At 38.9% G+C, this 27,156-nt stretch overlaps 1 protein-coding gene across 16 annotated transcripts in view; it reads left to right on the top strand.

Annotated features, from left to right (window-relative positions):
• CASK (calcium/calmodulin dependent serine protein kinase) overlaps positions 1-27,156 on the top strand; it is a 421,703-nt gene that overhangs the window by 33,513 nt on the left and 361,034 nt on the right. The window contains exon 1 of one of the 16 annotated variants that reach the window (XM_073358741.2): positions 22,481-22,681. The exons of the other annotated variants lie outside the window; for them this stretch is intronic. Within the exon in view, the coding sequence (XP_073214842.1) occupies positions 22,677-22,681 (5 nt within the window). The 5' untranslated portion in view covers positions 22,481-22,676. Of the gene's footprint in view, positions 1-22,480; positions 22,682-27,156 lie in introns of those variants that run through there. 16 annotated transcript variants of the gene reach the window in all.

Below are 27,156 nucleotides of genomic sequence, written 5' to 3'. Positions count from 1 at the left end.
AGAACAGTAAAAACCTGTTGAAACACATAAGGAATTTCACGGTAGGATTGGAGATGTTGGCTCTGCTGGGCAAAATGCAGCCCAGGCTGGGTGGGGATTTCCTTTTCGCTGCCCCTCCATTTTCCTCCACCTTCCTGGTCAGGAAGGGAGGCTGGTAGTATTGGAAAAGAACTGGTTACAGGACAAACAGCATGACCCTCCCTCCCCCCACCCCCATCTCAGATGGAAGATCGCACCTGAGTTTGTGTAGCCAGCACTAACAGCCACACCTCTGAGTGCAGAGCTCAGCTGCATTCTATCCCACTGCTTCCTCCTAGATTGCGAATGGAGGGCACTGACCACGCCATGGATGCTGCCAATGTCTGAGTGCAGTAAGGGACTTTAGGCCCCAGCTTCTTCCCTCTGCTGCCGCCGCAGTAGTGCATACATGGATCACTACCCATATCCCAGACTGAGAGCTCCCAGAAAAATAGACCTATCTGGCCCATGCAGTGGAGAGTAGTAGACCTTCTGTGAAGCCTGCCCTTGTGTCTCTGATTAGTTTGAGAGGCCTAGAAAGGTTCCAGGTGAGGGAGGAGAGACACAAAAGCCCAGCCTCTTTGAGGAGAAGGGAGTGTACTCACCACTTCAAATATTTTCAGAGCAATCTGAGCCTGTTTTCGCTGCCCCCTTGGAAGCAGAGTTATTCCCAAAGGGGAAATGACTAAGCAATACTGTGTCCCCTGTTCATCTTCAGAATAATGCAGAAAAGACCAAGCCATAGACATATGCTGACTTTCTATCACTCCTTCTCCTGACACATGTGTGCGCACACAAAGGAAATGCCTTGTCCTTAGGGGAGGAAGGCCAGCAATTTAAATCAGCATTAGAGAATCAAATAGTAAAATATATAGAACAAAGGATAGCCTGTCGGGCAAAAGTGTGCTGAGTATTGTGAAACTACACTTAGAAAGTCTGCAGCTGCCCTTCACAAGCTATAGCTGTGTGTTCCTCTTTGTGCATTCTGTGAATAAGAGAGGAGGATTTCCAAACATAAGAGTGGGAAAGTATTGGGCTATCGTTCCCAGCTGCTGCTATAGGATATGATGCCCTACTGTTCAAGTTATTGCTCCTAGTTTCTGTTGCAGGTTGTCATACCTCACCTCCTCCTCCCACAACAGTGGCTGTGGAGTGATGAGATGGGCAGCAGCACAGAGGTGGAAGAACCAGCAGGCAGTAAAGGGGTCTCTTGGCACTGTGTGTGTGTGTGTGTGTGTGTGTGCATGTGCGCGCCTCCTTTGCAGCCACTGCATTTTTTTTGATCAGTGTTTTGTCACTGCTGCTGTAAAATAAGTGCATGTTTTTCCCCTGAATGCAGACTTTTTTGTGGGCGTGCAGGCTTATATGTATCAGCTCTGAGTTATAAAACTTAAAACCAAATTTTCTGTTAAACTGGTATATTGAAATAAAACCTTGTCTGCAGAGGATTATCTATGGGCTTTTTTGACCTTGAGTGATAAATCATTGAGCTCTTTGTCCTGAGAACCAGAAAAAGGTTCATTTGCATGAGTTATCAGGATAAAATTCTACATTTAAAAAAAAAAAGAAATTGTGTAGTATTTCTAAAGCTGCACTTAAACTTTTCACAACTTTTTATTCATATGTGTAGTTTCTGGAATTATTGGAGGGTGTAATATATAGTGTAACATTAGAAATAATTAAATACAGGGTAAAAGTTAGCACAACTAAACACTAGAGAAAGCTATAAGAAAACTGTTAAATGGTGACTATCAATTTATTTACAAGCTTTCATGTTAACTGCCTTTATTGACTTTAATGTTCACTGTCCAGTTAATATTTTCAATGAGTAACAGTTTTTAGTTCTTGGTGTTGCCATGGGTTATACCAGGAAAGAAGTGTGATAGCTTGATGTTGGGCACTTCAGTACACATGTGGGTCCTCCTGCCCATTTTGAAATAGCCTGAACAAAATCTGTTTAGTTTAGGCTCTTCTTCCTGGCCTGTCATCAGGTGTCAATGGCTTGGTCTAAACTACAGAGTTAGGTCAACCTAAGGCAGCTTAAGTCGACCTAATTATGTCAGTGTACACGCTACAGCCTTGCTCCTGCTGATGTAAGTGCCATACTACACCGACATAACTCCACCTCCATGAGAGGCACAGGGTTTATGTCAGTGTAGTTGGGACAACACAGCGTCTGTGTAGACGCAGTGTTACTTATATCGGCTCTTGGTTGTCATTCTTGTCAAATTCAGGGCTCCATCCTGGAACCATGAAATTGACAAAAATGCTGGGCTGCTCCAGCTAGAGCCTGGGCTCCCCATTCCCAGCCCGGTTGCCCCATGGGTCCTGGCTCCGCTAGCCCAGCTCTCCCAGCTCCAACCTGGGCTGTGCTTGCCCAGGCTTCTAGCTCTGAGCCAGACTGTGGTGGTTGTAAATAGACCTAACATAGGCCGACGCAAATTCTAGTGTAGACATGTCCTTAGTGTCTCTTGTTCACCCTTCTCCACTGATCTGCAGCATCAATGCTGTCGGGTCCCATTACTGCAATCTGGTAAGATCTCAAGGTAAACCATCTCAGCTCTGGTCATTACTTAAATTTTTTTTTTTCCTGGATAGGTCTATCTAAGATGATGCGAGAAACAGAATTGGTGAGTTAGAGACTCTCATCTACTTGAGTTAAAAAGAACCTAAGATTGATTGCAGTCCTGCAATTGCAGGCCATCTCTAATCCTCGGTAAGGGGGAGAGAAACTGATGTAAATTATGGAGATTTTATACTCTGTTGTGATTCTGTTAAATTATTTTTATTTAAATTTTATAAAAATATCAATAGGCGTATTATAGGCTCTGGATGCCTATCATATAAATCAAAATGCACATTACAGTTTAATGTAATGGACTGTTCATACATAAATAAATATTCTCAATACTCTTCCAGCCTTCCCCCTTCCCAAATACCTGATTGGGTACTGGGGACTGGTGGAAAAGAGGCTTTGTAGCACGCTCACAAGGATAATAAACTTAGGTTTTGGGGGACTGTGAAGATGGGAGAGCAAGTTCCAAAGCAGAGGCATTCTTTATAAAGAATGCCCTTCAAGGAGTCCCCTTTTTTTACATTGAAGGAGCTCTAACTTGCACATCTGTACTGATTAACAAATTGCCATAGTTTCAGGGATGGAGAGGAAATTTGAGGATATCCAGGTTCCGAACCATGTAAAATTTATAAGTGAATTCAGCGTGGTGATTTTAAATCTGGAAGTTTATTAGATGCTAGCGAGTGTAAAGTACTCCTGATGTATCTTAAGTAGGCTGTAGAATTCTGCACTAGTTTCAGCTCCAGACTGCCCCAAGATATAGCCCCACAGAGAATGTTACAGCAGTCTAGATTTGCTGCATATCAGTGAAGTATGACCCCTCTATATCTGCATCACTTAATTCACAGATTATTTTTTTTTAGGGAGGGTTGTTTAATGTTTGTAAGGTGTTTAGAGCTTCTCATCTGAAAAGTGTTGCTGACTCTGCAGTGTAAGCTGCTATTAGGTTCTTCGTAATAAGTGCAGTACACATAAGATAAAAAAAATTATGGACTTCAAGAAGGCAGATTTTGAGAAGCTAAAAGGAAATGAGTTATTTTAAGAGCAGAAGGTATAGATCAGGTGGAACATCTGAAAGTACACAAACTTCTTAGCTGTTAAAACAATGTAGAGAGCTGATTATGGTCCTATTTTTAGACCCTTATTCTGAAAAAATCAGTATTAGAATAAAAAGAAATAGAAGTACAAGAATAAACTATATCAGGTTGAGTAAAGGAAAGAGGCAAGCAACTACATTCTAAAGGAGGCAAATTAAAAAATTTAGTTTCAGATTTATAGGGGGAAAAATTGTAGGGTCACTCTTGAGAAGGAAAAGGAAACAAATTACAAGGGACAGGGAAATGGCTGAGGTTCTACAGATGTATCTTGTTTTGGGTTTACTAAAGAATTCAATAAAGTATCAAATATGAGAAGGAGTTGCTGATCAAATTGTTAAAGAATACGTGAAGAAATATCTGGAGGAGATGGAAAATATTTAAATCAGCAGAGGCGGATGGAATCCACCTGAGTATTAAAGTATTAAAGGAATTGGCTTCAGAATTGGGACCATTATTAATGCTATTCAGTTGCTTTTGAAGGACAAGGAAGGTGCCCAAAGTCTGGTACAGAGCTAATAGTGTAACAGTAGTCACAGAGGATGATGCAAAAAATTATAATTAGCACAATTCCAGCTAAACATTTGGAAAAACGAATCCGTCACTAAATGAATATTTGAAGAAAGTGTCAGGTCATCACTGGCTTTTAAGACTGTTAAGTTATTACACAATAATTGGTTTAATAGAGAGAGATAATACAGTGGATATTGTTTTGGTTTTTTTTTTTTTGGAATGGCATTTGATATTGTCACAGTATTCAAAGAGAAACTAAAAAAGTAAAGTCTAGAGAGGACAACTGTAAGATGGATAAATGTCTGTGCATTAGAAAGTGATAGGAAACTGTAAATTGTACTGTCATCTTGAGGCCAATATTTTCATTTGGGGTTTATCAAGATGTATAAAATTTTACAATGATCTCTGTTCCTCTCATGTCAATGTCCAGTGTACATTGTCAAGGTAGCAGGTTAGAGAAGTTCTTGACATTATGGGAAGAAATCGAATAGGCAGTTCGTAACATAAAAAGAGGGAAGAGTCCGGGAGTGGGCGATATTCGGCCAGATTATCTCAAAGCAGGGGAAGATACTCTCGTCAAAGCGTTGGCGCAACGGTTCACCATCTACATCAATAGCAAGCGTGTTCCAGATGTCTGGAAGAAATAAAAAACAATACTATTGATGAAGAAAGGTGATCCAGAAGAACTGAGCAACTACCATCGGATTACACTCCTCTCACAAATGTATAAAGTCTTCACCTGCGTCATACTCAGTGGGATTAAGAAGGATCTTGAAATGCATGAAAGCAGAGAACAAGCTGGTTTCCGCTCAGGGTATTGGACAATTGATCACATCCACTCAGTTCAGTAGCTCATTGAAAAATGCAAGGAATATAAAGTACCATTGTGTATTGCATTTGTCAACTACAAAAAGGCATTTGACTCAGTGGAGATGAATGCTGTACTCAATGCGCTCAATGAAATCGGAATGAACCTGAGGTACGTCAACCTGCTGGAAGAAATTAATAGCAGTTGCTCAACAGAGATGATGATAATCGATGTCCCCTACATTATTACTATATGTAGAGAAGTCAAACAAGGCAACACAATCTCACCGAAGCTGTTTGCAGCAGTACTGGAGTCGCTGTTCAAGAAATTGATGGTTCCTAACATTGTTAGCTTTTTTTTGACTGCCACTGCACATGAGCAAATGTTTTCAGAGAACTGTCCACAATGACTCCCATCATTTTGTATCTGTAGTTGTGATTATTTTTTTCCAGTGTGCATTACTTTGCACCTATCAACATTGAATTTCATTTGGCATTTTGTTTCCCAGTAACCCAGTTTTGAGATACCTTTGTAGTCAGCTTTGAACTTATTTACAATCTTGAGTAATCTGTATCATCGGCAAATTTTGCCATCTCACTGTTCACCCCCCTTTTTGAGATCATTTATGAATATGCTGAATAGTATAGGTCCTAGTCAGATCCTTGGGGGACCCTGCTATTTAGCTCTCTCCATTGTGAAATCTGAACATTTATTCCTGCCCTTTTGTTTCCTGTCTTTTAACCAGTTACCGATCTATGAGAGAAGCTTCCCTCCTATTCCATGACTACTTAGTTTGCCTAAGAGCCTTTAGTGTGGGACCTTGTCAAAAGCTTTCTGAAAGTCCAACATGCTACGTCAGTTGGATCACTCTCAAGAATTCTAATAGATTAGTGAAGCATGAGTTCCCTCTGCAAAAAGCTGTGTTGATTCTTCAACATATTGTGTTAAATTAAGTCAGATAATTCTGTTCTTTTCTAAAGTTTCAACTGGTTTGCCTGGTACTGAAGTTAGGCTTACTGGGCTGTAATTGGCAGGATCACCTCTGGAACCTTTTTTAATAATTGGCATTACGTTAGCAGTCCTCCAGTCATCTGGTACATGATTTAAGTTACATACCATAGTTATTAGTTCTGCAATTTCATACTTCAGTTCCTTCAAAACTTTTGGGTGAATACTGTCTGGTTCTTATGACTTATAAGTATAATTACTTATTATCTCTCTATAAATCCATGGTACGCCCACACCTTGTATACTGTGTGCAGATGTAGTCGCCCCATCTCAAAAAAGATATATTGGAAAAGGTTCAGAAAAGGGCAACAAAAATGATTAGGTGTATGGAATGGCTTCCGTATGAGGAGAGATTAATAAGAGTGGGACTTTTGAGCTTGGAAAAGAGGCAACTAAGGGGGGATATGATAGAGGTCTATAAAATCATAAGTGGTGTAGAGAAAGTAAATAAGGAAGTATTATTTACTCCTTCTCATAATACAAGAACAAGGGGCCACCAAATGAAATTTAATAGGTAGCAGGTTTAAAACAAACACAAGAAGTATTTTTTCACACAACACTCTGTCAACCTCTGGAATTCCTTGCCAGAGGGTGTTGTGAAGGCCAATACTATAACGGGGTTCAAAAGGGAACTAGATAGATTCATGGAAGATAGGTCCATCAATGGCTATGAGCCAGGATGGGCAGGAATGGTGTCCCTAGCCTCTGTTTGCCAGAAGCTGGGATTGGGTGATAGGGCATGGATCACTTGATGATGATCTGTCTGTTCATTTCCTTTGGGACACCTGCCATTGGCCACTGTCAGAGGACAGGATACTGGACTTGATTGACCTTTGGTCTGACCCAGTATGGCCGTTATGTTCTTAGGTTTAATTGATCAGTTTGTTCAAAAAGCTCCCCTATTGACTCCTCAGTCTGGGACAATTCCTCAGATTTGTCACTTAAAAAGAACGGCTCGTGGGAATCTTCCTCACATCATCTTCAGTGAAGCCTAATGCAAAGAATTCATTTAGCTTCTGTGCCACACAGCCTTGTCTTCCTTGTGTGCTCCTTTAGCACCTTGGTTGTCAAGTGGCCCTACTAATTTTTTGGCAGGCTTCCTCCTTCTAATGTACTTTTAAAAAAACAACCACCATCTTTTGCTGTTAATTTTTATCTTTCATTAGTTGCTTTTAAAAAAAATTTTTTTGTGTGGCCTAATTATGTAAGAGAATCTATTTCTGAAAGTTCCGGGATTTGTGGTTGAAACCGTAAGCCTTTAACAAACTAAACGTTTTGGTCATTAGATTAAAAAAAAAAAAAATCCAGAATGAGGCTATTTGAAATTTTCACTTCTTGGCCATGTATATAGGATATCGGCCTCAGGCTGTCTTTTTAAATTTCAGCCAAAGTTGTTCAGCTGTCTCTATGAATGAGGCTAGAGGACAACATGGACTAAGCAATGTATTAAGTTTTTGAACCCTTTTCTTTGGAATGGTCTTGTACCCCATGCTTGTGCTGGGGCTTGAAATTTGGCAAGGTATCATGAATGTGCCTTTTGCCATCCTTGGGGAAAAGTCCACCCAATTTTGCCAAATTTATAAACTTCTGGAATATCTCAGTTCATACATGCTCAGACTTTAGATTTTAGCAGCTAAATTCTGTCTGCCCTGGTTACACTCCAGCCTGGGGCTGAGCAGAACTTTCCTTCCAGTTGCGGCTCTGGGCTGGATCTCAGTCCAGGCACCTAAAGTGAGAGCAGGGAGACAGTCTCCTGTACTCAAGCTAGAGTTACCATCTGTGCTTCTGCAGCCACACAGTTATTCAGTGTGTGCTTGCTCAAGGAGAGCTAGCACAGGCTGGGAGGCATGCTCCCAGCTTGACAGTGTAGGCAGTAGGCTTAGCCTTAGATACATATGCCTAACTACAAAAACAAATGACTTAACTGAGTTATTCTAACTCAGAAAAACGCAAATCACAACAAGATGAAGTTATTCAAAATGGAATTATTATTACCCTTTTTTAGCAATCTTAGGTTAATTTTTAAATGTGAACCATATTCAAGCTGTGATACTTTTGTTTAAGGGAGAAGCTTAATGACTACATCTTTTCTCTGTTTTGGGGGAAGAGGTTTAATGACTGCGAACCCTAGTCTCCCCCTTCTACTCTGTTCTGAGTTAATCTCTGTATGTTTTGTCAGTTCAGAATATAAGCACTTTTGGGTGGAGTCTGTCTTTTTAATTTGTTAATGTGATATGTATACTGCCATGTATAATGATGGCGTGGTATGTAAATAAAGATATACATAATATACAGTGTTTGTTCTAGAAGATTCCAGCCAAACAATAAGCTCAATGTTCAGTTCACTTTTTTGCTTGAATCCCGACAGGTGGCATTAGCATGTAGCTAAGCTGAGTAATCAAGACATTTATGTAGGTTTACTAACAGATGGCACCATGATGTAGTCAAAAGTGTAGACTGCTGCCTATATCAGGATTCTTGCTGGAGTATTTGTCTGTGGTCAAATAATAGTCTTGGCAAGCAGGTCAACTGATCGTCTGTTTGTGTGTATACATTATGACAGTCTCTTTTTTTTTCATGATCACATACTGTGTTTTCTCCACAGGAACCCTAACTCATTCAGTGCACAGAAGGGTGTTGCTCTTTGTTGCTCAATGTGTGGCCCCATGCTTTATTTATTGCACACTATTCAAACCATGTTCTGAAGACAGAATTATTAATTTCTTGATGTTTTCTCTGCTTGTTATTGGAGAGCTTCACAAACATTAATTTTCACAACACCCTTATGAAAGGAGGGGGTATTTCCATTTTATAGTTGGGGAACTGAGGGACAGAGACACTACAGTCAAAAGTATCCACTGATTTTGACTCCCCCAACTTGAGATGTCTAGGACCTGACTTTTTCAGAGCACTAAGCTAGCACTTAATATATTCAAGCATCGTTACCATTGACTTCAGTTTTGCTGCTGTGAGCGCTCAGTGCTGCTGGGCAAATGAGATTCCCCGGTCTCAGGTCCCGTATCCAGAAAGTGAAGAATGCACAATTAATTGGTGACCATCTGTGAAAAGCTTGGTTTAAGTCATTTGACTAGCATCACATAGGCACTCTGTGGCATAGGCAGGGATAGAATCCAGTTCTGCAGGGCAGTATTCAACTGCCTTAATCATGAAACCTTTATTTCTGTTCCTGCCAGCCCTTGCCTCATTCACTCAACATCTTCCAATTTCTGCAACAAATGAGGCAAGGATCCTACAAACAGCCTCTTTGACTACATGACCCCAATTTAGTCCCAGACCAGGTCCAGCCTGTGCACTGAATGAGGTTGGATTTGAATGGAGAAAAATAGTATGTGATCATATAATTGCATCATAATGCATATGCACAAGGGGTCCAAATTAAGGTTGCACACGCTATCTTAGAGGCAGCTAGAGAGGAAGGATGGTCCATTAGTTAGGGTGCTATCCTTGGACTTGGGAGACCTGAATTCAGTTCCGTGCCCTGCCACTGAATTCCTGTGTGACCTTGATTAAGCCATTTTGACCCCAGATTCTCTAAGATACTTAGGTATCTAAATGCCTTTGATTTTTGTCTCTAGTCTCTCTGCTTCAGTTCCCGTCAGTAAAATTGGAACGATCTTCTTCATCTTTCTTTGGCTATTCTTCAACGCGAGGATGTTGTCTGCCAAGGGGGTTCATTGGTGAGTTTTTAAGTGGCTGAGGAGCCCAATTCTTGTCCTGCAGATTTTCCCACAGAAGTGACAGGTGTAATCTTGGAGGAGACATAGTTGTTGGCTGGAGCGTTGTGCCTTTTCTTTCCTCCTTTGTTGCTTCTCTGTCAGTTCCGTGCCAAGTCCGCCTAGTGTGTTGCCTCCCTTTTTAAGATGTACTTTCAATCTGTCTTTGAAATGCTTTCGCTGCCCTCCGTGAGTCCTTCTTCCCTGACTTAACCAAGAGAAGAGTACTTGCTTCAGGAGGCAAGTGTCAGGCATACGTACACAGTGGCCAGCCCAGTGGAATTGGTATTTCATGACTTACACTTCTATACTGCTGATGTTGGAATAATAATACTTCCCTGTCTCGCAAGGATGTCGTGAGGTTCTTAGATATTACTGTTATGAAGGTCAGACAAGCAAATAAGGATAGATTTGACAAACTGTTTGTTGGTTAGGGACTCTAGTAGCATTCTTTCTTTTAGAACAGTGTTTGAAATTTATTTCCCCTTGCTTCTGTGAAATGTTTTCAAAAGGACTGGTTTTGCAGACATGTCAGATTTGTAGTGAGATGGTAAATGAAGCTAACCTACTGTGTTTCTGGCAGCATACATAGTGGGCATGGTACTGTCTATTCAGACGTACATGTTGTACACTCCCTTTCCTACAGAGTTTAGTCATATCACTTTTTAAAAAAACATTGCATGTCAGTGCAGCTGGTAAACTTTGTTTCTTTGAGTTTAATACCCTGTTTTGACTTGTTGTTTAGTTAAAATGTGGAAAGAAACATCCCTTACTACATGAAAAAGTTTTATTCATTGGTGAACTCTGGCAAAATTGAGCACTGTGTACATTTATGGAATGGGGCAGAACATGGGGCAGCAGTCTTCTCCTGTATCTTTGTGTGCAGAACAATTCCATAGAGACTACAGTAGTCAAATGGCTCTGTGGCCCTTACATGCTACTCAGCTGTCTGCTCCCCTGCTTTTTGTATGCTAGCACACAGGTACAATTTACATTATAGTGAGACAAGGGTTTTACCCTTCTGACTCCTTTATTCTCTCCTACTCTGTTAGCTCATACCTATATTTCATAGAATCATAGAATATCAGGGTTGGAAGGGACCTCAGGAGGTCATCTAGTCCAACCCCCTGCTCAGAGCAGGACCAATCCCCAACTAAATCATCCCAGCCAGGGCTTTGCTGTTGCCCTACCATTTCTCCTGCCCCACACTTCATCCCACCAATTACCCCATGACTTGATTTACCCATTGGCCCCATTCCCTGTCTCAGGCCAGAGCCCTTTCCTAAAAACCCATCAGTTCCCTCCAACTCAAATCTCACCAGCTCAGAGCCCTTCCTTACTGTATTTAATGTATCTACAGCAAAGAAATCTTTCCTGTTTGAAGATTCTAGTCTCATATATGCCCATGCAACCCTCCAAGCTCAGGAAACCCATCCACAGGCTCAAAAGTCTTCCTTCAGTTCAGAAATCTCCTTGCTTGTTCCTGAGTGTGGATAATCCAGGAGCAGAAGCACCAGAGAGCACATATAATTGGAAATGGCCTTGCAAAAGCCCATGTTCCCTGCTTTGTGCGTTTGGATCTCTGTCATAGAATATCAGGGTTGGAAGGGACCTCAGGAGGTCATCTAGTCCAACCCCCTGCTCAAAGCAGGACCTAATCCCCAACTAAATCATCCTAGCCAGGGCTTGGTCAAGCCTGACTTTAGAAACCTCAAAGGAAGGAGATTCCACCACCTCCCTAAGTAACCCATTCCAGTGCTTCACCACCCTCCTAGTGGAAAAATGTTTTCCTAATATCCAATCTAAACCTCCCCCACTGCAACTTGAGACCATTACTCCTTGTTCTATCGTCTGGTACCACTGAGAACAGTCTAGATCCGTCCTTTTTGGAACTCCCTTTCAGGCAGTTGAAAGCAGCTATCAAATCCCCCCTAATTCTTCTCTTCTGCAGACTAAATAACCCCAGTTCCCTCAGCCTCTCCTCATAATTCATGTGCTCCAGCCCCCTAATCATTTTTGTTGCCCTCTGCTGGACTCTTTCCAATTTTTCCACATTCTTCTTGTAGTGTGGGGCCCAAAACTGGACGCAGTACTCCAGGTGAGGCCTCACCAATGCCGAAAGAGGGGAATGATCGTGTCCCTCGATCTGCTGGCAATGCTCCTACTTATACAGCCCAAAATGCTGTTAGCCTGCTTGGCAACAAGGGCACACAGTTAACTCATATCAAGCTTCTCATCCACTGTAACCCCTAGTTCCCTTTCTGCAGAACTGCTGCCTAGCCACTCAGTCCCTAGTCTGTAAACAGTGCGTGGGTTTCTTCCTTTCTAAGTGCAGGACTCTGCACTCGTCCTTGTTGAACCTCATCAGATTTCTTTTGGCCAATCCTCTAATTTGTCTAGGTTCCTCTGTATCCTATCCCTACCTTCCAGCGTATCGATGTATCTGTCTGTAGTGTATGTGCTGCAGGACCAGAAGACCCTAGTGTCAGCTAGTAGGACTATAGCTTCTGAAAGTAGAATAGAGTAGTAGAATAGGTTGCAGAATAGCAACTGCACTACAGTTGTAACATTATTGGACCCATCCAAGCATCCAGATAGACTATTGTCAACTACAGTAGGATTTCTGTAGATATGCATGCTATTAAATCTTTGGTTCAGATTTTCTTGACAGTTTAAATATCTTGACATTTATATTAGTCTGGGTTGCAGTCAGAGTGGATAAAAATCAATGATTATTTTTTTAAAAATAAAAAAAATCAGATTTTTAAAAATAGTTTTTTCCCTCAAAAAGCATTTATCTAAAGATAGTTTTTAATTAAGATACATTATAGCTTAAAGATATCTCATCGTGGAATAGGGATTATAAATTCTAATTCTATAGTATGAGACAATATATTCATGTAATGTTTAAGAAATGTTTTTGTAAATGAGTTCCAGTAGTTCATGGATTAGGGACACAATCTTATGGGGTTCCAAGGGCTTCTGTATAGAATATTTAGGTCAATCTTTCTATCTACCCAGTGGGACTCAGTGCTCGGACTAGAAGATAACCATCAGAGATGCTTAGTTTTGCAGTTCTCAAACTGGATTTGTCTCCAGAGAGAGCATGCTTGTTAACAGCAAAAATGTTTTAAAATAAATAATATATAGGTGAGAGAAATAACACACCTCAACCCTATTGTCACTCTTCAAATTTGCGTACACAGTCAATTCCTTACCTTTCTCTAAAAGTGCAAAGTTTCAAAAAGGTCAGTGAATAGAAGGTTGTTGCGGGCAGAATAGATCTGGACAAGGAGAAGAATTCTGGAGATAAATGTGAGAAGCGAGGGAAATATGCTTGTTTTGTTAAAATATTATATGTTTGCTATTGAAGAAAAAAACCCAGAATACTTAACGTTGTTGTTTTAGTTAAATAAAACAGCTTACATTTCTTTCTGGTGGTGGTCTTCTCCTAATACAGCATGGCAAGAAAATCCTCCAAATAGTAATGACTAACCTGTTGAATTGGAGATAGTTCACCTCCTAATGACTTCATAAATATCTGCTTCAGTTACCTTTGGTAAATGAAATAACCAAACGATCATTCATTTTCTGATTATAGCTGGAAAGCTAATCTGAAAAATTTTCAAAATAAATCACTTTAAAAATGTATAGTGTGTACCTTCTAAAAATGAAACCTACATCTATCTCTGAGTTGTGAAGAATATGTATTAAGGTTAAAGCTACCCTTGAGTAAGACTATTTTCTTGAGAGAGAGAGAGCGCATTTTTGTGCACACATGCGCACGTGTGTGAACATTTGCAAAAGAATGTTATGTTATGCTGACCACATTCCAGTTGACAAGGAAACTGGTGATGCAAACTATAGAGTTTTTCTGACAGGGAAAAATCAGTTGCTTAGGGCATGGCTACACTGGAAACTTCAAAGCACTATTGCAGGAGTGCTCCTGCAGCTGCACTTTGAAGTGAGAGTGTGGTCGCACACGAGTGCTGGGAGAGAGCTCTCCCAGCTCTCCTGGTAATCCACCTCCACGAGGGGATTAGCTCCGAGCGCTGGGAGCCTATTTGCACTAGCGCTTTAAAGCGCTCTGACTTGCTGCGGTGGTGATTTTTCACATCCATGAGCCAGCAAGTTAGAGCGCTATAAAACGTACGTGTAGCCAAGCCCTTAGTCTCCTTTCATGCTAACGAGTTATGCAACCAAAGTCATAGGCTTGTCTGCTCAGTAGATAGAAAGATTGTGTGTATTGTTAATGTAATTATATGTATATACAGTGAAGATCTATACACAGCATAGTGTAGCAAGTTTTTTTTTTAATTTTTATTAGGGCTGTTGATTGCAGTTAACTCATGCGATTAACTCAAAAAAAATTAATCGATTTAAAAAAAAAGATTAATCTGTTAAACAATAGAATACCAACTGAAATTTATTAAATATTTTTGGATGTTTTTCTACATTTTCAAATATATTGATTATTACAACACAGAATACAAAGTGTACGGTGCTCACTTTATTTTTGATTACAAATACTTGCACTGTAAAAATGAGAAACAAAAGAAATAGTATTTTTCAGTTCACCTCATACAAGTACTGTAGTGCAATCTCTTTATTGTGAAAGTGTAACTTACAAATATAGATTTTTTTTTGTTTCATAACTGCACTCAAAAACAAAGCAATATAAAACTTTAGAGCCTGCAAGTCCCCCAGTCCTCCTCCTTGTTCAGCCAATTGCAAAGAGAAACAAGTTTGTTTACATTTACAGGCGATAATGCTGTCTGCTTCTCATTTACAATATTACCTGAAAGTGAGAACAGGCGTTCTCATGACGCTGTTGTAGAAAGCTCTGCAAGGTATTTACATGCAAGATATGCTAAACATTTGTATGCCCCTTCATGTTTCGGCTACCATTCCAGAGGACATACTTTCATGCAGATGATGCTTATTTAAAAAATGTGTTAATAAAATTTGTGACTTAACTCCTTGGGGGAGAATAGTATGTCTCCTGTTCTGTTTTACCTGCATTCTGCCATACATTTCAGGTTATAGCCATCTCAAATGATGACCCAGCATGTTGTTAGTTTTAAGAACATTTTAACAGCAGATTTGACAAAATGCAAAGAAGGTACCAATGTGAGATTTCTAAAATAGCTACAGGACTGGGCCCAAGGCTTAAGAATCTGAAGTGACGTGCAAAATCTGAGAGCGACGAAGTGTGGAACATGCTTTCAGAAGTCTTAAAAAAGCAACACTCAGATGCGGAAACTGCAGAACCCGGACCACAAAAATGAAAATCAACCTTCTGCTGGTGGAATCTGACTTAGATGATGAAAATGAACATCGTTGGTCTGCTCTGCTTTGGATTGTTATCAAGCTGAACCCAGTATCAGCATGGGCAGTTGCCCTGTGGAATAGTGATTGAAGCATGAAGGGACATATGAATCTTTAGTGTATCTGGCACGTAAATATCTTGCAATGCTGGGTACAACAGTGCCATTGCACACTCCTGTTCTCGCTTTCAGGTGACATTGTAAGCAAGAAGCGGGCAACATCATTTCCTGCAAACTTGGTTGTCTGAGCGATTGGCTGAAGTAGGACGTGTAGGCTCTAAAGTTTTACATTGTTTTATTTTTGAAAGCAGTTTTTTTTTACATAATCCTACATTTGTATGTTCAACTTTCATGATAGATTGCACTACAGTACTTGAATTAAGTGAATTGAAAAATACTATTTTGTTTTTTACAGTGCAAATAGTTGTAATCAAAAATAAATTGAGCACTGTACTTTGTATTCTGTGTTGTAATTGAAATCAATATATTAAAAAATGTAGAAAACATCCAAAAATAGTTAAATAAATTTTAACACTGATTAATTGTGATTAATTGTTTTAATCACATGATTAATCACGATTTAATGCTTGAGAGCCCTAATTTTTATATAAAAAAAATCTTCAACTCTCTTCTTGCACATAGTCTTCTGGAGAAATTTGAATGAGGAGAGAGAGGATAGCGGCCTTGTGGAGCAGCTCAAGAAGTGCTTTCCATGTCTGTAAGGACAGCATAAAAAAGGTAGGGAAACCATTGTAGGAAAATGGACAAATGGGGAATAAAGGTTTGCATTGTTGCCAGAGCTGGGATAGGAAAGAAGAAATGCTATGAGAGAGATGTTTCTGTCTTAATTTGAAGAAACAATTTCCCTTCCTAGGGTGTGCTTAGCAGATTAGGCTGTGGTTTGACAAATGAGGTGACAGAGGGATATTATTTAGTTCTTGAGGGTGGGGATACAGGTAAGCGATACTCCATAATTTTTCATAGGACAGGGTTATTTATAATTCAGCATTAATTGGTATGTCTGTGTAAACTTTGGCAGTTTTTAGGCATTTCTGTTTCAAAACTGCTGCAACTTTGGAAACATCATGCAATCCAGTGGTCCTAAGTGGAATCCCCACTCCCCCCCTTTTTTTTGTGATTATATTTGCCTTGCCAAAAGAGTCTGTCAATCCCTTTATAATTATCCCCTTATTATTATTATTATTTATTTTATTATTTATTATTAGTATCATGCTTCAAATGGTGGTCCATTACGTTACATTCTATTCCCCTGCTTTGTATACTGTTATAGTTGAAGTCAGTGTGTAGCTATTTTATGTCTCCTGTTTTTTTTAAAAAAGTAATGGATTTAATTAAGTTGACGCTTTATAAATTTTTTTTAAAATAGTTTGTGCTATAGCAATTTAAAGTTATGATGAACTAAATTATTTTTAAAATGCATTAGTTTTGGGGTTTTTTTGTTTTTTTTAAAGAAAACCCAAAATGCTGAAAATTAAGACCCTGATTCAGCAAGACACTTATGCAGGTACCTAACTGAACTCCCATGAGTAGTCCCGTTGACTTCATTGGAACTACTCATCCTCTTAAAGTTAAGCATGTATTCAGGTGTTTTCGTCGTCAGGATGGAAAATTGTGGGTTTTTTTTTTAATTTTCTTATCATAGTGACTTTAGATCTACGTCATTTCAATTTTGAAGCCTTCCTGAAGTCTTCGCCCTTCCTTCTGTCCTCTTCCTGAACGTTGCTGTAATGGATCCCTTTAAACTATCTTCCTGGCCTATCATTAGCAGTTTCACACATGGAGTCTGTCAATCCAGGGACAGCTATCCCACCAAGGAGGGCCTATGCAGCATTGCTCCTCTCCTTTTCAGAGACCCTTATAGTTCTTTATTATCAGCAACAAAAAAGTCTAAATGTACTGCAACTGCCCTTGGCCTCCAACTTTCCCACCTCCCTTCCAGAATCTTTTGGGCCCTTCCCACACTTACTTCTTTCTTAACCACGAGCTATAGGAAGAAATAGTGGTTCTTCCTACGTCTTTGGAAGCCCCTCTACAACTTTCTTCTGAAATATAGTCCTGATTGGTTTCTCACATGTCCCAAACTTAAAATTCTCCGAGGGTAACCAATTCAGTGAGATGGTAGGGCTTCTCCTATTTCTGAGTGGAAGGATCCATCAAAAAAAGTCATTCTTGTTCATCTCTCTAGTTAAAATCTTGGAAATGGGATGCTCAGCTCTAGGTGACTGGGTTTCTTTGCCCAGAAAAAAGCTGAAAATCAGAGTTGAATATAATGCTCCAGTTTTTCAGTTATGAGATTTTATGTGCTAGTTGTCACATGTAAGTTCAAAATTTATTCCTGGGGGAATTCTGTGCATCTGCAGATGCACAGAATTCTTCTGTCCCACATAATTTTGCATTTTCCAGCATAAAATATATTTTGCCCAAGAAGTGCTGCAGTTCTGCCTTTTGCCCACCAGAAGTTGCATGAATGCAGCCAGCTGTTCTGGTGCCAGAGTGGCCTCTGGTGGGCAAAAGGCAGAAATGCAGCATTTCTGGGGCAGAATGTATTTTCGGTGGAGGGAGGCGGGAGAATTCTATGCTCAGTACTGCAGTATTTGCCAGGAGTAGAAGTTCATCATAGTACCTTGCCTGCAGAGCCAGATTTGGGCATAGTGGGCCACACAGGGCTGCTGGGGGGGAACAGATTGGGGCTAGTAGGGTGACAGTGTTGAGTCTGGGGATGAGGGGGTGAGGGGCTGCAGAGACCCATGGGGATGGGGAGTGCCGGGGACAGGGGCAGATGTATGTGACTGAGTGGGAGAGGCTTTGGGTCAGCCAAGGTCTGCATGGGAGAGGCTTCCCAACTCCCTAACAATTCACATGCCCCCCCCCCCCCCAACATCCCACCTTTACCCACGCACACCCAGCACCCTCCTGATTCGCTCCTAGGCTCCTTCCCTCTCCCTCAGCTCCTCCATTACCCCTGACTCCCCCAAGCCTTTGCAATACTTCTGACAGGTGCAGGAAATACAGTTCTGTATTGTAATTTAAATGAATTACTCGAAGTTCTGCATTAATATGCCTAGTAAGGAATTGATTTGTCAAAAAAAAAAAATTACCAGAATCTGTTGCGGGTTTTTTTTGGGGTCTGTATTGTTACATTGTTACAGACACACTCACTGACAGATATTTTTAAATAAATTACCAAAATAATTGAAACTGACATGATTATTTTGTGTTATTTTGACAAATTAAATTTGCACAATTTTCAAATATTGTGTGCAGAATTTTTAATGTTTTTGTACAGAATTCCCCAAGGAGTAAAATTATATATGCACACTGAAGTGTGCCTTTAAAAAATAAAAAGATAGCTGTTTTCTATTACTTTAAGAAAACAGAAATCTGCAAGTACTTTGAATATAGTTGACTTGCACATACTTTGGGATTTCAATAAATATAGAGAAGATTTACCAGTAAGAATAGGAAATAGTTCCTCACCTAAAACCTGAATACCTACCCAGTGTTCTTATCTACAACTATAGAATTCCACTGAGCTGTTTCTTCTGGATACATACTGATTTGAACCATTTTTTAGCTTTGACGAAAGTTCTACACATACTAAAATTGTCTAAAAGTAAAAGTTTCACTCCTGGGGGAATTCTGTGCCACTGCACGAGTGCATAGTTCATGGGCCATGCAAATTTTTTTTTTGTTTTCTGCAGAAAATAGCTTCTGCTGGAAAGTTGCTCCAGTTCTGCCTTTTGCCCACCAGAGGGTGCTGTGGTGCTAGAACAGTTCAGCCACTTCTGAACGAGACCCAGCTGCAATAGGGAAGGGAAGAGGCTGCCTTCTTCACAGCGCCTATCAGGCCAGGTCAGGAAACAGACAGCTTGGGGCACATGGGGTTGCTGGGGGGTCACAGACAGGCTCATAAGGGCTAGTGGGAGAGGACACACTAGGCAGGGGGCTACATGGGCATGGAGGTGCAGGGCCACAGGAGGAAATGGGGGTGCAGGGACACATGGAAATGAGGGGAGGGGACTGACTGAGGGGGTCCAGGGACACAGGCAGATATGCCTGAATCAATGGGAGAGGCTATGGGTTAGCCAGGGTCTGCATGGAGGAAGCTCTGTAACCATCCCTCCCAGCTTCGCCCCCACCCCCCTGCCATCTGTTCCATACTTTTCCCACCCACACCCAACAGCCCTTCAAGTTCACACCCAGGCTCCTTTTTTCCATGTTGCTTCCTTTGCTTAGAATGACACTTCACTTCTGTGCACCAAGAATCTTCACTATCCTTCTTCACAACCCATATGAGAGCCTGATTCTTTTGATCATCCCCTAGATGAAAACTAAATTTTGGTCTAGATTATTAATGTCTAATTTCAAAAGTTATTAACTCCTGAATTTGTAATAATGCTATGGAATGTGTATATTGGCTTTTATTTTAAAATGTTTGATTTGTTTGCCACAATTGAGTGGCTTATCTTTGAGGCACGTTAATGTTTTAATTTAATACTTTTCAGTTATTTTCTGTTAAAGCACCAGAGGCCTTCAAGAGCTGAATTGCCAACAAACTAATAGTATGTTAGAGGCATTTCAAAGTTCTAATGATAAACTGAAGCTAAGTTATTTTTAAGTTATTAAAGGTTTAATAAACAAATCCCCAAATAACCATTAAATAGGCTAATACGACTTATCTGGACCTTGCCACGTTTTCTACTATAAATATATCTAAAGCCAGTTCTTGGCACAGGATGCTTTAACAGGCTTTTGAGTGGTTTTATAACTAGAGCGGAGAGTGCCTGGGAGAACCCCACTTGGTGAGTAAGCTCACTTTTTAAATGGAGATGCTTTAAATAGTGAAAATTATAGGAACAGAAATAAAATCATGTTGGGAGGTGAGGGGGTAGATCAGTCCTAGAGCATGATTCCAAACTTTAGATCTAATTTCTTCAAAAGAAAAAACACATAGTAAAGCTGCTTCTCTCCTCTTTCTAATGATTTATGTAAATCGATCCTCAAATGTCCCAAGAACATGTTTTCGTATACCAACTGTAACACGTTTGTGCATTGTAATTAAAAATTGTAATTTTCTTGAAATTACAAAGAGGTGTAGGGGGGGAAAAATGGGATGTTTACGCAGCATAAAGGGTAACATGCCCTAAATTAGCCACTGAGACAGAGCAAACAAAACATTAACCCTCTTCATGCCTGTGTTTTACACAATTGATTTGTGGATGCAAATTTTAATACTTTAATAATTCTGCCCATCCCTACCTTGCCTTATTGAGGGCAGAAATTGGGGAGTTAAAGGTACAAGTCCTCAAATTTGTTACTGCAAAATGGTAAGCCAGGCATCAGCCTGACTGAAAATTAACTCCTAAATATCTAAACAGAGAGACATTAATATATTCACCAAAGTATTTTCCCTTTCTAAGAAGTCAGAATTTAAAATTCTTACTATTTCAAAGGAACTTGCGATGCGGCATAGTGGTCCCTTTTGTACCTCTATAATATGTTAAATGATCTTGTAGACGTCTCATAAATGACTGGTTTTGTTTAAAAGACCAATGGAATACTTAGCTTTTAGATGGATTTATTTTATATTAAAATAAGGAAGTCTGTGTGGGAAAGAGGTCCAATCCCAGCAGAATTGCTCTACTGCTATGCTTTAAATGTAGAAGGAACAGTATATACTAAAGGGTAACCTTTCATATATGTAATCTCAGCTATGCTATGTAATGTATTTGTTTTGCATGCTTTGTCTTACAGAGCAGTGTGGCCTCAGTTTTCTGCTTCATTCATCCATTGTGCCATGCAAAGAGCTAAAGAAAGACTAAACTTTTGTGAAAATTGACCTTTTTATCGCTTAAATTGAGCTAAAATGCTAAAATATTATTCACGTGTCGTACCCAACAGTTAGTTTTCAGTACTACTATCAGTTTAATACTACCTATCTACAAGTTGCTTTTACTATAGTTAATTTTTACTGAAATTAGTCGTAGCTGCTACTGGCTGAGGATTTTATTTTAGGAGCTCTTTCTATCAGAGAAGTATGGCAACTTTTCTACTTCTGAATTTTAGTACCTTTAAATCCCTTCACACAAATGACTTGCTTTTGTTTTTTTAAAATCAAGAATACTAGATTTCAGTGGGAAAATAGAAGCAGTCAGTTTTTAACCATGTTACTTGCTTGTATGGCAGCATGTGACAATATGGAAAGCAATGACTGCTTTTCATTCCACTTATCTATCTGTAGTGAGCATAGGAAATGTGAGACTGTTTTGAACCTGTTTTGATTAGGTATGAATGGAAGTGGTTATAGCTCCCAGTTCTTGGCTTGCACTAGAAGCTATTGTAGTCTGTAAACAGTCTTCAGAAGTTAATCATCTCCCAGGCATTAAATATTTGTACTGTTGAAACAAAGCATCTTATGTATAATCAATTCTAAATTTAAAAAAGCACTGCATTTGCAAAATTAAATACATTATAGATTTATAGAAATTACATTTTTGAATTGAAGTACTCCTGTTTTTGTTAATAGGGCATTCACTAACTTCATTTTTTTATTTTATTTGATTTGAAATTCTGACATCTAATATTTGTGAGTTGCTAGTCATTCAGGTTCAGATCTAATTTGGAGTGAATGTAGACAGTGTAGCTATAGTTTTGTAATACATACTACGAGAGTACAAATGTAATTCATGGGGTGCATTATTTTGTCCCTTGGAGAATATGCTGTTAAACTTCCATGTGTATTCAGTATAACTTTTGAATTTGCCTCAGAATGCTACAGAAAATTGATTAAATGCACTGTTGATATAAGTGGGTGCAGTCTCATTGTTGGTGGAATTGCATCTGCTTATGCTAGCCGTAAATTCATCCGTTTGTGTTTAAGTGAGCCATGCTGGCTACACTTTAATATCTGAGCTTCATTTCAATATAAATATATACCATTGTGAATTATTGTACTGTATATTAAAATGTAGTAGACTGAAACTGTGATAATATGTATTAAATGGGGTGAATGCATTTTAAGTCACTTATCATAGAATAGAATATATATATTTTTACTAACCTGCCGCAGGGGTAGTGTAGGAAGAAATCCATTAAGGTTTTCTGTTGATTAGTTTGAGAGCTTGACTTTTTCCTCATTGCAATAATTTGAAGGAAAAGTAAAACATGTTGATGCTACAATGCTGCCTAGGGTTTTATTATGCTAACATACCATACTTTAGAAATACTGATTACTAGCAGAAGTAAATAGACATTACAGTTATCTAGTTATTTTGTTTTTAAATGGTAGTAAACAAAATAAAAAAAGCTTTATTAGCAAGCTAATGTTCTGAAAAGCTGTCTTTATCCTGAATATATCAACATTTTATAGTATAGTGTTTACAGTAACTTTAGCAGTTTCATTTCTTTTGTTTAAGGATCTCTAAAGCCAGTGTTGTGGCCTGGACAGATGCTCCTAATGATTGACCAGAACATTTTCACTTAAGTGGAAACAGAAATGAAATGTTTTCCCATCCAGTCACCAGTGAACAGTAATTCTTTAATGCAAAACAACTATACTACTGTTTGGTTACAAGCACAATGGTGTAAGTTAAAGACACAGTGACAACTTTAATGCTTAAGGTCTTTTTTTTTTCTTGTTTGTAACTGTAATTTTTAAATGAAATTTTTGTTTGCCTTATGGATCTACCAATCCAATTTAAAAACGTAAAAATGGTTATAAGTACACAGCCAAATATCTAATAATCATAGTGCACATGCTGTGAAAAGCTACCAAAATAGCTGCTCTTACATGCTGTACTTATTGTTGTGATGTGTCTGCAATCTTAGAATATAAGTATACCTTTCAGTGGCCCAGGCATAATTACTCAAATACCAATCTAAAATGCTTACACCACAAAATAAAACTGAAATGCTTTGTACTGGCGTGCAGTCAAGTCACATGGAATTTTATATGGTTCCTTGTAACATTGCCTTGCTTATATTAAACATGAGCTAAATATTTGTTGAACAGATTTTCACCTGTAGATTATGCTGAACATTGCCCTGAATGTCTATACTCCAAGAATGGACCAAACTGCATCCAGTCCTGCCTTAGTTCAAGAGATCGAGATAATATAGAGTGGACATGATGACCACAAGGAATATGTCCAGAGAGTTGTATGTTTTTATTGATGTTTAAGTGGCATTGAAAAATTAACTAGTTAGTTACAGTGCAAAACCTGTGAGATACATTCTTTTGTTATGGATGTGAAGGACTGTTTATTCTTCCGTGTTGAATAACCAAAGTCTAAATTTGATCTCAAGTCTGATTCATCTCTTGAGACTGAGCAAAGCCTTCCCAATGTATTTGTGTCACGGACAGAGGTTCTTGGTGAACCGAAGGTAAGGGTACATTTACCCCCATTTGTTTGTGTACTCTGTCTCTGTTATCAAGTAGACTGCCTTGGCTCTGGTCAGTTGTACCTGTGCAGTTCTGTAGATAGTGAAAAATCTTCACAAAGACAGATACTTGATTCTGTTTCCAAGACCCAGATTTCCCATTCTGTTCACTGCTTGGAATAGTTCTTTTGGTCTGTAGTTAACAGATACTGTTCTAATAGAAAAAATAGTTTCTTTATTTTAACCTGTCACAGCATAGAAATTTGAATCCCACACAATTTAGAGCCTGTCTTCAATCAGCAGGATTCTAGCCTCTTGCTCTATTGCATAGTCTCTCTCAAGCTGTCTCTGTACCATGATACTTGCATGGATGACGGGGCGTGTAGGCCCAGTGATATGATGGTTGTAAATAAACAAAGTTGTAGTGGTCTACAGGCATTTGAGACACGGGGCCAGTATATGGACAAGTATATAGTATAGTAGCCAAGAGTGGTCTGTTTAAACAGGTCCACAGCTACAAGGGGAGTGAGGGTAGGTTCTTTGTGTGGTATGTATGATGTTTTTGAAGTACAGATCTAACAATGACAGATGAGATCACCATACTCTAACTTAGTTCTACAACAAAGATCAAATCCATTGTGTGTTCACTTAAGTGAAATGGAGCAGAAACCAGTTGGGGCAATCCTGTGGTTTTTATGGAGACCATAAAATCCAAAGTCAAAGAACAAATCTGCATAAATATTAAATAGCACTGTGGATACAGTGTTATGAATTGTATCATACGCTGGGGGTTGGTGGGTGCAAAGTCACAGTGCCACTCAATCAGATTTGGTCTGGCCATCCCTCCATTATGACAAAAAGGCAGTCAGACCAAATGTAAGTGGTGCTGTGGCTCCGTATGCCATGTTTTAATGTCACTCACATTTGAAGGGGGTGGGTTAATAGGGCCTCATGGACCAGGCGGTCTGGCTAGTGGAGGTTGTGGTGGTGTGCTCCTAAGAGGAGAAAAGAAGGATCAGGTTAAGGTGGGAGGGAGACAAATCTGTGCCCCTCCCCCACACACTTTAAGTGGTGCTCTGTACTCCCAGAATGGCATATTCATGCAAACTGTATTGATCAGTTTTTAGTTAGGTCATGCAGTCAGTTATAGTTTATAACTTTTTACTAGTTAATTTTAATATTATTATACGTTTAGGAGTTGCATTAAATTCTGCTTTTGTATTAAAGACATCTGTGCTAATCATTTCTCTAATGCTGGAATTGATAGTGTTATCATACAGGTATACAAATGTTTGACTGACTGGGTTTTACCACTTTAGTTTGTGGTTTATTTGTTGTTTTGCACTTAATGAGGTGAAATGCATTTTAACTGAGATACTTTAAAATAGAATATGTTTCAAGGTTTTCTCAGTCCAGTTAATGTTGATGTTTTCAGTGTAAAACATCTCAATGTAATTCACCTTAGTTTTACTAAAGATACTTAAAATGTGCTCTATTAATAAACTAATGATTAAATAAGCTGCTTAATATGTCATAACTGCCTTATAATTGAATTATCAGTACATACTCTGTTCAGTTTTGGAGCTGCTGGTTTTGAAGTTCATGTTACATGAAATTTAATGCTACTCAGGCATATGATTTACTGACTTGTTTCTCTCCTGTTCTAAGAATTGTTAGCAGTAGTACACTGCTGATTTTGACTTGGATTCACTGACATCATTTTAAACTAGGGAAAAATGTGCATTGCCTTTGCTCGCTTTCCCAGTTTGTTGCACTGATATTTGAAAACGTTAAAAGTTCTGTGCTACTTTTCTCCCTTTATTTAACTAGCTAGAAGATAAAGAATCTGAACGATAGTAATCAACTTCTTTCAGGGCCTTCTGAGGATTTGAGAGAAAAAAAGGCAATAGTTCTATAAAATGAATGGTGATGTCTGGAGCTTCCACTTTAAGTAAACTTTCATTTCTGGTCTTAAATTTCCATGGCACATTGTTTTAAGTGAAGTCCCCTAACAATTGGTGTTACAATGCACCATGGAAATTTCATTCCACTACTGCTGTATTTCTTACCAAAAATTGCACTCCAAGTGAATGGTGATGCAAGTTATTGCTGCCAGATTTTAAAATATCATCATATGCAGTTCTATCACCGTTTCCTCAGGGGGATCTCCACAGATGGCTTTGTCAGGTTCTGACTACCTGCTCTATGGGAATTTACTTTATAAGCTGATAAAGTGAGAGTATGAGCATGGTAGTGACCTTATTTTGTCAATTCTTTAATGCCAGTAGTATTTTGAATACAAACAACTCTCCTGTAACAACTCAATTGCCTCTCAACTTCACTGTAAAAGAAGAAAATCTAATAAGTTAAATGGTCAAATAGCATCAATTTCAGTAAGTTCATTAGCAGAGTCCCAGTGGTATAAATTAAAGAATCCCTCTATGGCAATTTGCTAAGCTGTAGGTTCCTACATAATCAAAATGCTTAATAGCCTATATATCTAAATACACAAAATTAACTTATAAAGGTATGTTTTTATAAACTAACCTATACATTAGGCTATTAATGTATAATTAAAGTTGATCATAAATTTAAAAATGGATTTAATGTTGCAGGCCTTAAGTATGGATGATAAGCACTTGAAAGCCTACATTCTAGTATTTATTCACAAAATCTTCTATCCTGTCTCCTTCAGCGTTTACATCTTTTAAGTGCAATCCAGGCACGGCAGGCCTCAAGCTAAAGCTTTTTTTATGTAGTGCACAACAAGATACTTTGGATGCAGTCTTGTCATTATTGATTTCCTATAGCAATATCATGCAGTAACTTTTTTCTTTTAGTTACACCTTCTTTCATATGACTGATTCATATAATTTTTAAAAATATTACAGAACTTATGAGGTTGAAGGATAGGTCCACTCTTTTTGTGCTGTTCAGGGAGATCAAAGCATATGTTCTTTCCAAGATGAGGGCATGTATTGACATCTATAGTTTGATTCTTTAATGTGCTTTACTTTTGTTGTGCCTTTTTTGATAACTTGACTAGTCATGTACTATGTTAGTTTTAAATATGGTGTCTATTACAATATAAATGAAAATATCTGAAATCTCAGAAAAGAAATGCTACATCAAAAGAGCTGGATTCAGTTCCCAGGAATGCTGTAGACTTCCTGTGTGAGTTTGGCATGTCATTATATACATCTGTGCCTCAATTTTTCCTTTTGTAAAAGGGGAATAAGCAGTACAAAGGAGTGCTTTGAAAGTGCAACATATTTATTTGTAATGAAAATATAATGAATTGTATGAGTACTAACCTTTGTTCCACATATAATTCTTGTGAGGGGTACCCTGTTTATAAATTATTGGAAATGCCTGGGTATTGCTTGCTTTTGGGCTTATATTTGTAAATACTTAGCTACAGCTTATACTTTTGACATCCCCTTCCAGAACTTTGCCTTCTTAATGATTGCACTATTCTTGCTCATTACACCAGACAGTTTTTTGTGGATGAAACTAGTTTAATTTACATAGTGGAAATGCATACTCAGAAATGTATTGCTCGCCTTAAAACTCCCATAAGTCAGTTGATCATCACTAAACTCTAAATATGTCATTGCATGTTGTTTTCTTGGTGTCATCTTGTAAGAAGGTAAAAGGCAGAACTCCAGCCTGGTATCAA

This window comes from Lepidochelys kempii, chromosome 1 (genome assembly GCF_965140285.1).
Source record: "Lepidochelys kempii isolate rLepKem1 chromosome 1, rLepKem1.hap1, whole genome shotgun sequence".
NCBI classification, from domain to species: Eukaryota; Metazoa; Chordata; order Testudines; family Cheloniidae; genus Lepidochelys; species Lepidochelys kempii.
Note: the sequence above shows the minus strand (reverse complement) of the source record. Positions and strands in the feature narration are given on the sequence as shown.